Source organism: Hypanus sabinus, assembly GCF_030144855.1.
Source record: "Hypanus sabinus isolate sHypSab1 chromosome X2 unlocalized genomic scaffold, sHypSab1.hap1 SUPER_X2_unloc_11, whole genome shotgun sequence".
Taxonomy (NCBI): domain Eukaryota; kingdom Metazoa; phylum Chordata; class Chondrichthyes; order Myliobatiformes; family Dasyatidae; genus Hypanus; species Hypanus sabinus.
The window spans coordinates 391,871-403,026 of NW_026778981.1; the positions used below are offsets into that span (position 1 = coordinate 391,871).

Genomic DNA, 11,156 nt, shown 5'->3' on the forward strand with positions numbered 1-11,156 from the left:
TTTCTGCGCCAGGAGTACAGCGCGACGCATAAATCTACTGCAGTGCCGAACGAGGTCTTCAGCTATAAATATGTGTGTGTGTGTGTGTGTGTGTGTCTGTCAGTGATAATGGACCTGATCCTGATGTGGCGTGACTCATGGTCTGGGTAGCAAAGGGAATCCAATTTGGCAGCTGTGATAAAAGCCGCTCGCGGATCACTCCGACAGTGAACAGAGAGGGCCGCAGTGGAGCATAAACATCGCACCTGGTGATAATCCAGAGACGAGTGTGTGTAAATTGCAAATCGCTCCCTCTGAATCCCCACAACAGGGTGATATTTCTGATTGTTAATTAGCCTGCGCAGCCCCCGGGACCTCTGAGCTTGGATGAGGACCGCACAGTGTTACTGAGGTTCGTTTGGAAGGGATTTCTGTGGCCTGGGGTGGGAATGATTACTCTCCAAACCCAGCTCTCCACAGTCCCCCTCACAGCCGCCGGTTCAAAGGTCAGAGGCGGACTCGTTATCAGCCGCCACAGCGGCGTCAACTCAAGACTTCACACCGCAGGATGGACAAACAGCCAGGGCGCAAAAGACAACAACCTGTGCAAATACTAATGGCAAGAAATATAAATATCAGCACTTGTAATAAACACTTGTAAAATTAGTCAGCTGCATCTGCAGTGTCCGAGACATCTGCAAGAAGCAGAGCCTGGGGAAGGACCCTCAATGGCCAGAACAGGCCCTCTCCACACTGTTACTGTCCGGGAAAGAGGTTCAGGAGCCTCAGGACCCACACCACCAGGTTCAGGGACAGTTATCACCCGTCAACCATCAGGAAGGAGGTACAGGAGCCTCAGGACCCACATCACCAGGTTCAGGGACAGTTATTACCCTTCAGCCATTAAGAAGGAGGTACAGGAGCCTCAGGACGCACACCACCAGGTTCAGGGACTGTTAGCACCCCTCAACCATCAGGAAGGAGGTACAGGAGCCTCAGAACCCACACCACCAGGTTCAGGAACAGTTATCACCCCTCAACCATCAGGAAGGAGGTACAGGAGCCTCAGAACCCACACCACCAGGTTCAGGGACAGTTATCACCCCTCAACCATCAGGAAGGAGGTACAGGAGCCTCAGGACCCACACCACCAGGTTCAGGAACAGTTATTACCCCTCAACCATCAGGAAGGCGGTACAGGAGCCTCAGAACCCACACCACCAGGTTCAGGAACAGTTATCACCCCTCAACCATCAGGAAGGAGGTACAGGAGCCTCAGGACCCACACCACCAGGTTCAGGAACAGTTATCACCCCTCAACCATCAGGAAGGAGGTACAGGAGCCTCAGGACCCACACCACCAGGTTCAGGAACAGTTATCACCCCTCAACCATCAGGAAGGAGGTACATGAGCCTCAGGACCCACACCACCAGGTTCAGGGACAGTTATTACCCTTCAACCATCAGGAAGGAGGTACAGGAGCCTCAGGACTCACACCACCAGGTTCAGGAACAGTTATTACCCCTCAACCATCAGGAAGGAGGTACATGAGCCTCAGGACCCACACCACCAGGTTCAGGGACAGTTATTACCCTTCAACCATCAGGAAGGAGGTACAGGAGCCTCAGGACCCACACCACCAGGTTCAGGAACAGTTATTACCCTTCAACCATCAGGAAGGAGGTACAGGAGCCTCAGGACCCACACCACCAGGTTCAGGAACAGTTATTACCCCTCAACCATCAGGAAGGAAGTACAGGAGCCTCAGGAACCACACCACCAGGTTAAGGGACAGTTATCACCCCTCAACCATCAGGAAGGAGGTACAGGAGCCTCAGGACCCACAACACCAGGTTCAGGGACAGTTATTACCCCTCAACCATCAGGAAGGCGGTACAGGAGCCTCAGAACCCACACCACCAGGTTCAGGAACAGTTATCACCCCTCAACCATCAGGAAGGAGGTACAGGAGCCTCAGGACCCACACCACCAGGTTCAGGAACAGTTATCACCCCTCAACCATCAGGAAGGAGGTACATGAGCCTCAGGACCCACACCACCAGGTTCAGGAACAGTTATCACCCTTCAACCATCAGGAAGGAGGTACAGGAGCCTCAGGACCCACACCACCAGGTTCAGGAACAGTTATTACCCTTCAACCATCAGGAAGGATGGTACAGGAGCCTCAGGAGCCACACCACCAGGTTCAGGGACAGTTATTACCCTTCAACCATCAGGAAGGAGGTACAGGAGCCTCAGGACCCACACCACCAGGTTCAGGAACAGTTATTACCCTTCAACCATCAGGAAGGAGGTACAGGAGCCTCAGGACCCACACCACCAGGTTCAGGAACAGTTATTACCCCTCAACCATCAGGAAGGAAGTACAGGAGCCTCAGGAACCACACCACCAGGTTAAGGGACAGTTATCACCCCTCAACCATCAGGAAGGAGGTACAGGAGCCTCAGGACCCACAACACCAGGTTCAGGGACAGTTATTACCCCTCAACCATCAGGAAGGCGGTACAGGAGCCTCAGAACCCACACCACCAGGTTCAGGAACAGTTATCACCCCTCAACCATCAGGAAGGAGGTACAGGAGCCTCAGGACCCACACCACCAGGTTCAGGAACAGTTATCACCCCTCAACCATCAGGAAGGAGGTACATGAGCCTCAGGACCCACACCACCAGGTTCAGGGACAGTTATCACCCTTCAACCATCAGGAAGGAGGTACAGGAGCCTCAGGACCCACACCACCAGGTTCAGGAACAGTTATTACCCTTCAACCATCAGGAAGGATGGTACAGGAGCCTCAGGAGCCACACCACCAGGTTCAGGGACAGTTATTACCCCTCAACCATCAGGAAGGAGGTACAGGAGCCTCAGGACCCACACCACCAGGTTCAGGGACAGTTATCACCCCTCGACCATCAGGAAGGAGGTACCGGAGGGGATAACTTCACCGAACTGTTCCCACAATCTCTGGACTCACTTTCAAGGCCTGTTCATCTCATGTTCTCCATATTTAATACTCGCTTACTTATTATTACTTTTTTCTCTTTCTTCTTTTATTTTTTACAGCTTGTTGTTGTTTGTCTGGACAACACACACAAAATGCCGGTGGAACGCAGCAGGCCAGGCAGCGTCTTCAGGGAGAAGCACCGTCGACGATTCGGGCCGAGACCCTTCGTCAGGACTCAAAACAGATTCAATATCCAACAACACACACACAATGCTGGTGGAACACAGCAGGCCAGGCAGCGTCTACAGGGAGAAGCTCTGTCGACGATTCGGGCCGAGACCCTTCGTCAGGACTCAAAACAGGTTCAATATCCAACAACACACACACAATGCTGGTGGAACGCAGCAGGCCAGGCAGCGTCTACAGGGAGAAGCTCTGTCGACGATTCGGGCCGAGACCCTTCGTCAGGACTCAAAACAGATTCAATATCCAACAACACACACACAATGCTGGTGGAACACAGCAGGCCAGGCAGCGTCTACAGGGAGAAGCTCTGTCGACGATTCGGGCCGAGACCCTTCGTCAGGACTCAAAACAGGTTCAATATCCAACAACACACACACAATGCTGGTGGAACGCAGCAGGCCAGGCAGCGTCTACAGGGAGAAGCTCTGTCGACGATTCGGGCCGAGACCCTTCGTCAGGACTCAAAACAGATTCAATATCCAACAACACACACAAAATGCCGGTGGAACACAGCAGGCCAGGCAGCGTCTACAGGGAGAAGCTCTGTCGACGATTCGGGCCGAGACCCTTCGTCAGGACTCAAAACAGGTTCAATACCGCCCCCTGCTGACCGGGAGGATTCAGGAGAGTGGTCCCAACATCTAAAACAGGTTCAATACCGCCCCCTGCTGACCGGGAGGATTCAGGAGAGTGGTCCCAACATCTAAAACAGGTTCAATACCGCCCCCCCTGCTGACCGGGAGGATTCAGGAGAGTGGTCCCAACATCTAAAACAGGTTCAATACCGCCCCCTGCTGACCGGGAGGATTCAGGAGAGTGGTCCCAACATCTAAAACAGGTTCAATACCGCCCCCTGCTGACCGGGAGGATTCAGGAGAGTGGTCCCAACATCTAAAACAGGTTCAATACCACCCCCTGCTGACCGGGAGGATTCAGGAGAGTGGTCCCAACATCTAAAACAGGTTCAATACCGCCCCCTGCTGACCGGGAGGATTCAGGAGAGTGGTCCCAACATCTAAAACAGGTTCAATACCGCCCCCTGCTGACCGGGAGGATTCAGGAGAGTGGTCCCAACATCTAAAACAGGTTCAATACCGCCCCCTGCTGACCAGGAGTGTGAGGAGGATTCAGGAGAGTGGTCCCAACATCTAAAACAGGTTCAATACCGCCCCCTGCTGACCGGGAGGATTCAGGAGAGTGGTCCCAACATCTAAAACAGGTTCAATACCGCCCCCTGCTGACCAGGAGTGTGAGGAGGATTCAGGAGAGTGGTCCCAACATCTAAAACAGGTTCAATACCGCCCCCTGCTGACCGGGAGTGTGAGGAGGATTCAGGAGAGTGGTCCCAACATCTAAAACAGGTTCAATACCGCCCCCTGCTGACCGGGAGGATTCAGGAGAGTGGTCCCAACATCTAAAACAGGTTCAATACCGCCCCCTGCTGACCGGGAGGATTCAGGAGAGTGGTCCCAACATCTAAAACAGGTTCAATACCGCCCCCTGCTGACTGGGAGGATTCAGGAGAGTGGTCCCAACATATAAAACAGGTTCAATACCACCCCCTGCTGACCGGGAGGATTCAGGAGAGTGGTCCCAACATCTAAAACAGGTTCAATACCGCCCCCTGCTGACCGTGACTGTGAGGAGGATTAACAACACACAGCGGGCCAGGCAGCGTCTGTAGGGAGAAGCACTGTCGACGTTCCGGGCCGAGGCCCTCCGGAGGGTGCTGCCTGGCCTGCCGCGTCCCACCGGCATCTTGCGTGAGTTGTTTGAACTTCTGCGGATTTCCTCGGGTTTGTTGTTTTGTCTGACTCGCCCTCATCTCAGGTTCTCACCATTAACTGCTCCGTCGTTCATCCCGTGCTGTCTCCCGCTACCCGCCCCCCCTCAGGTTCTCACCATTAACTGCTCCGTCGTTCATCCCGTGCTGCCTCCCGCTACACGCCCCCCCCCCCTCCCCCGGGCTGCCTGCGCGACAGGTTTGGACGCCGCCTATCGAGGGTTCACTGGTGTGAAGCTCGGAGCCCCGCCGCGGGCGGCCTGCACGCCTGGATGATGAGTGCAGCTTTGAGCCCCTCACTGACTGCCCCTCAGGTTTGCACCTCTCCCTGCCCTCTGCGCCTGCCTGATCTTTCGTTTGTATTCTGAAGGCTCACCGAGTCCCTGCCCGTGGGAGGAGGGGGGGGGGGCCATCTCGGCGCTGTACTTTGATAATAAATTTACTTTGAACTTTGAAGCCAGAACTCCTGAAGCATCATGTGTCTCGGTGGCAGATGGCCTGGCCGCATGGGACCACGGGGAGAGGTTGTCAGGACGATCTGTAAATTAGCACAGGCACCACCACCTCTCAGACACTGGAGGCACCCCCACCCCCGCTGAGGAGCCAGGCTGACTTGTGGTCCCCGGTGGCCCCCCCCCCCCCATCGGCTCTCCCACGACGCTTCGCGCCCCGCGGTACCGCTACCGCAAGGGTTCCCGTGAGGCTCTTGCAGAACGCCGCGAGAACCGAGCTTGAATTCAGGCCATTCGGCCCATCGGGGGGCTGCAGCCCCCCCCCCCCGTTCCTGCACGGCTGGTTCATTAGCCCTCGCAAACCCCCGTCGCCCTGCCTTCTCCCCGACTGATCAGGGTATCCATCATCCATGACTTGGCCTCCGGATTCGTCTGTGGCAACGAATTCCACGGATTCACCACCATCTGGCGACAGTGATTTTTCCCTGCGTCTGTTCTAAACAGATGATCCTCCCAAGCCAAACTAATCCCCGTCGAGTGCGGGCTGGTCTTCATCGGTCGGGGGGGGGGGGGTGGGATTGAGTTCAACAGCCACGAGTTAACGGTTCAGATCGACTTAATCATACAAAGACGCACAGCACCGTGCTAACGTCTTCGACGGCTTAATCATACAGTGAGTATGGGTACAGACACACACCCACCCTGAGACACCAGGCAAGGGCATTAGATTCCAAACAATCAGTTTACTGATCATTACGGAATGTCTCTCTGGTGCTTCCCACTCCCTCCCCTCTCCCTTCCCCTTTTCACAACCATGATTCCCCCTCACCCTTCCTCTTTCCCCATCCATGATTCCCCCTCACCCTCCCCCTTTTCCCAACCATGATTCCCCCCTCTCCCTTCCCCTTTTCCCAGCCATGATTCCCCTCTCCCTTCTCCTTTTCCCAACCGATGCTCCTCTACCTTCCCCTTTTCCCAACCATGATTCCCCCTCTCCCTTCCCCTTCCCAACCACGATCCCCCTCTCCCTTCCCCTTTTCCCAGCCATGATTCCCCTCTCCCTTCTCCTTTTCCCAACCAATTCTCCTCTACCTTCCCCTTTTCCCAACCATGATTCCCCCTCTCCCTTCCCCTTCCCAACCACGATTCCCCCTCTCCCTTCCCCTTCCCAACCACGATTCCCCTCTCCCTTCCTCTTTCCCCATCCATGAATCCCCCTCTCCCTTCCCCTTTTCCCAACCATGATTCCCCCTCTCCCTTCCCCTTCCCAACCACGATTCCCCTCTCCCTTCCTCTTTCCCCATCCATGATTCCCCCTCTCCCTTCCTCTTTCCCCATCCATGATTCCCCCTCTCCCTTCCCCTTTTCCCAACTGTGATTCCCCCTCTCCCTTCCCCTTCCCAACCACGATTCTCGTCTCCCTTCCCCTTTTCTCACTCTCAGTCCACAACAGAGACCCGTATCAGAATCAGGTTTATCATCACTCACGTAGGTCATGAAATCTGTATTTTTTTGCGACAGCAGTACAGTGCGATACATAAAATTACTACAGTATGGTGTGCAAAATTCTTAGGCACCCTGCCTGTATATATATATATATATATACATATAGATATATATATATATGGGCCTGACACGTCTGCACGGGACTGCAGGTTGAAACGTACTCTTTGCGTTAGTGGCCGACGTGGGCCGAGTATTGGTTGGGGGCCCATTACGGCTCGAGATGTGTGTGTGCCCGGCCCAATACCTGGAGTCCTGTGCTCAGCTCTGGTCGCCTCATTAGAGGAAGGGAGGGTGCAGAGGAGACTCACAGGGAGGGCAACTGGATGAGGGAGTGTGTCTCAGCGAGCCGGGGCTTCTCTTTCTGGTGCGAAGGCAGGTGAGTGGTGACTCGACCGAGGTGGCCGAGACGGTAAGAGGCACGGATGGTGTCTTTTTACTTTGCCAGGAGAGAAATGGCTGATATGAGGGGGATAAGATTCTTGATTGATTGGGGCATGAAGGGATATGGCCGGGGGGGGGTGGTGGGGGAGGCAGGAGACTGGGGCAGAATTCGATCAGCCATGGCGGGCAGGGGCAGGAATCGAACCTCGATCTCACAGCTCTGGCACGGTGCACAACGCCGCTTTCGACTACCGTGCCACAAGCCCCACCCCGGACACTTGGACGGCCAAAGACCCCCGCCTGCCCCGGAGATTCTCTCTTGACCATAAGAAGTAGGCCATTCGGCCCATCAAGTCTTCTCCCGTCGTTCAATCCTGGGCTGATCCAATTCTTCCAGTCATCCCCACTCCCCCTCCCTTCTCCTCATACCCTTCGATGCCCTAGCTAATCAAGACCCTATCTAGCTCTGCCTTAAATACACCCAGTGACTTGGCCTCCACAGCCCCTGGTAGCAACAAATTCCACAGATTTGACACTCTCTGACTAAAGCGATTTCTCCGCATCTCCGTTCTGAATGGACGTCATTCAATCCCGAAGTCGTGCCCTCTTGACCTTGGCTCCCCTGTCATGGGAAATAACTTTGCCATATCTAATCTGTTCAGGCCTCTTAACATTCGGAATGTTTCAATGAGATCCCCCCCCGCCCCCCTCATTCCGATGAACTCCAGGGAATACAGCCCAAGAGCTGCCAGACATTCCTCGTACGGTAACCCTTTCGTTCCTGGAGTCTTTCCCGAACCCTCTCCGACGTCTGTATATCCTCTCTCAAATGAGGAGCCCGGAACTGCACACAATACTCCCACGTGCGGTCTCGGGTGCCTTATAGAGCCTCAACATCACACCCCCGCTCCCATCAGGTAGAGCCACGCTGGACAGACTGATATCGCACTGCCATTGGAAGATGACCGAACTGTTCCCCAGCCTGATAACATGGGCTTTGGTCCTCACAATCTACCTAATTATGGCTTCCGGCCTGAGGCTCCATCCGCACTAGACCGGATAATTCTGAAAACGCCGGTCTCGCGTAAAAACGATAGGCGTCCACACTATGCGTTTTTGAAAATATCTCCGTCCACACTGAAACGGAGATTCCGGCGAATCTTCTCCTCCTGCGCACGCGCGGGACGCGTCTACCGAAAACAAGCGACATGTTTGGTGTCGAATCTTGCCGTGAAAGTACGTGTTTGTGTAATTACAGACTAGAAAAACTTAAAAGGAAATTGCCAAACGATGGACGGCTGTTGGCTCTCACGCAGGAGGACTTAAAACTGAAACAAAACAAATACTGGACCGTACGGCGGCAACCGACAGGGAGTTCACGGACAGATTGACCCGGCTGACGATGAACATTGACGATGAACTCTGTTGCATTAATAAAGCACCTTGTTAAATGTGTAAAACATGTCTGCATCAGTGTTATCTTGTATTTCCATACAATGTTACATTGGGCTGTTACACATCTATTGTCAGAGAAGTACTTGCAGAAATAGGTAAACCACCTTCATACGAGCAAGGACAGAAAACAGGGCAAAGCGAGTATACTTATTTACTCAGTAAGTTATGGGTCAAGGTATTTGGTGAGTACATTTCTAACTCTTCTGGCTTCAGTCTCGTTGCCGTCTGTTCTGAAATTGTTAGGTTGCGTTGAAGAAAACAATGAAGTGACGCGCTGCTGTCTGACAGCATTTTCCGATTTCTCCGGTTACCCCGTCCGCACTGATCTGCCCGAGCGGCGTTTTCAAAATTACACACCCTGCAGCGCGTTTCTGAAAAGCTCCAGTTTCGGGGGACGAAAACGCCGTTTCAGTGTGGACAGAGCGTGAAAACAAAGAGAAAAAGCTTTATCCGACGTAGTGCGGACGCAACCTTATCGTCTACCTGTGCTACAGCAATTAACACTTCATTTGGGCAATACACACAGACAACCCTGGAGGAACTCAGCAGGCCGGGCAGCGTGGATGGGAAAAGAGTAAACAGTTGTCGTTTCGGGCCGGGACCCTTTGGTAGGTCTGGAGATAAAATAAACCTGAGGAGTAGGTTTAAAAGGTGGGGAGGGAACACCAGGTGAGAGGGGAAACAAGGTGGGGTGGGGGAGTTGACTGGTGAAAGAGATACGGAGCTGAAGAAGTGGGCCGTGGAAGAAAGAGAAGTTGGGAGGGGCAGCGGGGGGGGCAATGGGCAGGCAGAGTGAGAGAGGGAAACGGTGAAGGGGAGAGCACGTCACTGCGCACTGCGTTCTGATTTGCCTCGTTCCACCTCTACGGACTGTGCTCAAGTAGTGCACAAGGTGCAAGATTCAAAACTCGTTCGATGTCATTTCCAGCAGACACGCGTAAAGGAGATTGAGATGACTGTCACTCCGGATCCGATGCAGAACAAAACAAAACGCGGTAAGACAAAGACCACAGTAATAAAAAACACAATTAATATAAATATGTAAGGTAACTTATAACCATATAACAACTGCAGCACGGAAACAGGCAGTCTCGGCCCTTCTAGTCCGTGCCGAACGCTCACTCTCACCTAGTCCCACTGACCCGCACTCAGCCCATAACCCTCCATTCCTTTCCTGTCCATATACCCATCCAATTTTACTTTAAATGACAATACCGACCCTGCCTCTACCACTTCTACTGGAAGCTCGTTCCACACAGTTACCACTCTCTGAGTAAAGAAGTTCCCCCTCGTGTTACTCCTAAACTTTTGTCCCCGAACTCTCAACTCATGTCCTCTTGTTTGAATCTCCCCTACTCTCAATGGAAAAAGCCTATCCACGTCAACTCTATCTATCCCCCTCATCATTTTAAATACCTCTATCAAGTCCCCCCACTCAACCTTCTACGCAAAAAAGAATAAAGACCTAACTTTTTCAACCTTTCCCATGAATGTAAGTGCTGAAACCCAGGTAACATTCTGGTAAATCTCCTCTGTACTCTCTCTATTTTGTTGACATCTTTCCTATAATTCGGTGACCAGAACTGTACACTATACTCCAAATGGGGCCTCCCCAAGTACACAGAAACACACACAGATTGATTGTCTGTCCATAAAGTGACTCTGGGCACAGGAGTGTCTGTACAGAAGGTGACTCTGACAGTAAATGATAAAGTAGTGGTGGTTAAGGGCACTGTTCTTTCTAATTTGCAATGACCTGAGCACGCAGAAAACATTGCGCTGTGCAATAATCTTCTTTCTGCCCAGCTACATGCGCGCCCTGGATAATCTCGTCAATAAAATCATTGTAAGTAAGCCAGTTCCGAGCCCTGCAGGCAACCCATCGCAAACTCCACGCCGTCAACATCATCAGAAGCCAGTATGGCTGCGTACAATCGTTAACGTGCCGACGAGGTAGAGGGTGACGACCTTTTCTACGCGGTTTGTGATCCTTTACGCACCGACCAAAGAAGCGTGCGCGTGTTTCCCAGAGGGAACGTTGGGTGGGGGGGGGGGCTGTGGAGGGGTGGGTCAGTGGGTGATTCGGGGTGTGGAGGGGTGGGTCAGTGGGTGATTGGGGGTGTGGAGGGGTGGGTCAGTGGGTGGTTGGCGGTGTGGAGGGGTGGGTCAGTGGGTGTTTGGGGGTGTGGAGGGGTGGGTCAGTGGGTTATTGGGGGTGTGGAGGGGTGGGTCAGTGGGTGATTGGGGGTGGGGAGGGGTGGGTCAGTGGGTGATTGGGGGTGTGGAGGGGTGGGTCAGTGGGTGGTTGGGGGTGTGGAGGGGTGGGTCAGTGGGTGATTGGGGGGTGTGGAGGGGTGGGTCAGTGGGTGATTGGGGGTGTGGAGTGG

General features: G+C 53.5%; 1 protein-coding gene across 4 annotated transcripts; it reads left to right on the forward strand.

The window, feature by feature from the left end:
• Positions 1-1,519: 1,519 nt before the first annotated feature.
• LOC132385723 (uncharacterized) lies at positions 1,520-10,783 on the forward strand. 4 transcript variants are annotated; one of them, XR_009509249.1, is made up of 3 exons: positions 1,520-3,576; positions 3,781-4,955; positions 8,573-10,783. XR_009509249.1 is itself a non-coding variant. In XM_059957929.1 (2 exons), exons 1-2 carry the CDS (start codon positions 2,649-2,651, stop codon positions 3,897-3,899), a joined length of 1,047 nt encoding a protein of 348 aa, XP_059813912.1. In that variant the 5' UTR covers positions 1,520-2,648; the 3' UTR covers positions 3,900-5,732. The 4 variants fall into 3 exon arrangements, 1 of the variants encoding a protein (XP_059813912.1); XR_009509247.1 differs by lacking the exon at positions 8,573-10,783 and having other exon boundaries at positions 3,781-5,732; XR_009509248.1 differs by lacking the exon at positions 8,573-10,783 and having other exon boundaries at positions 1,520-3,458; positions 3,781-5,732.
• Positions 10,784-11,156: the final 373 nt, after the last annotated feature.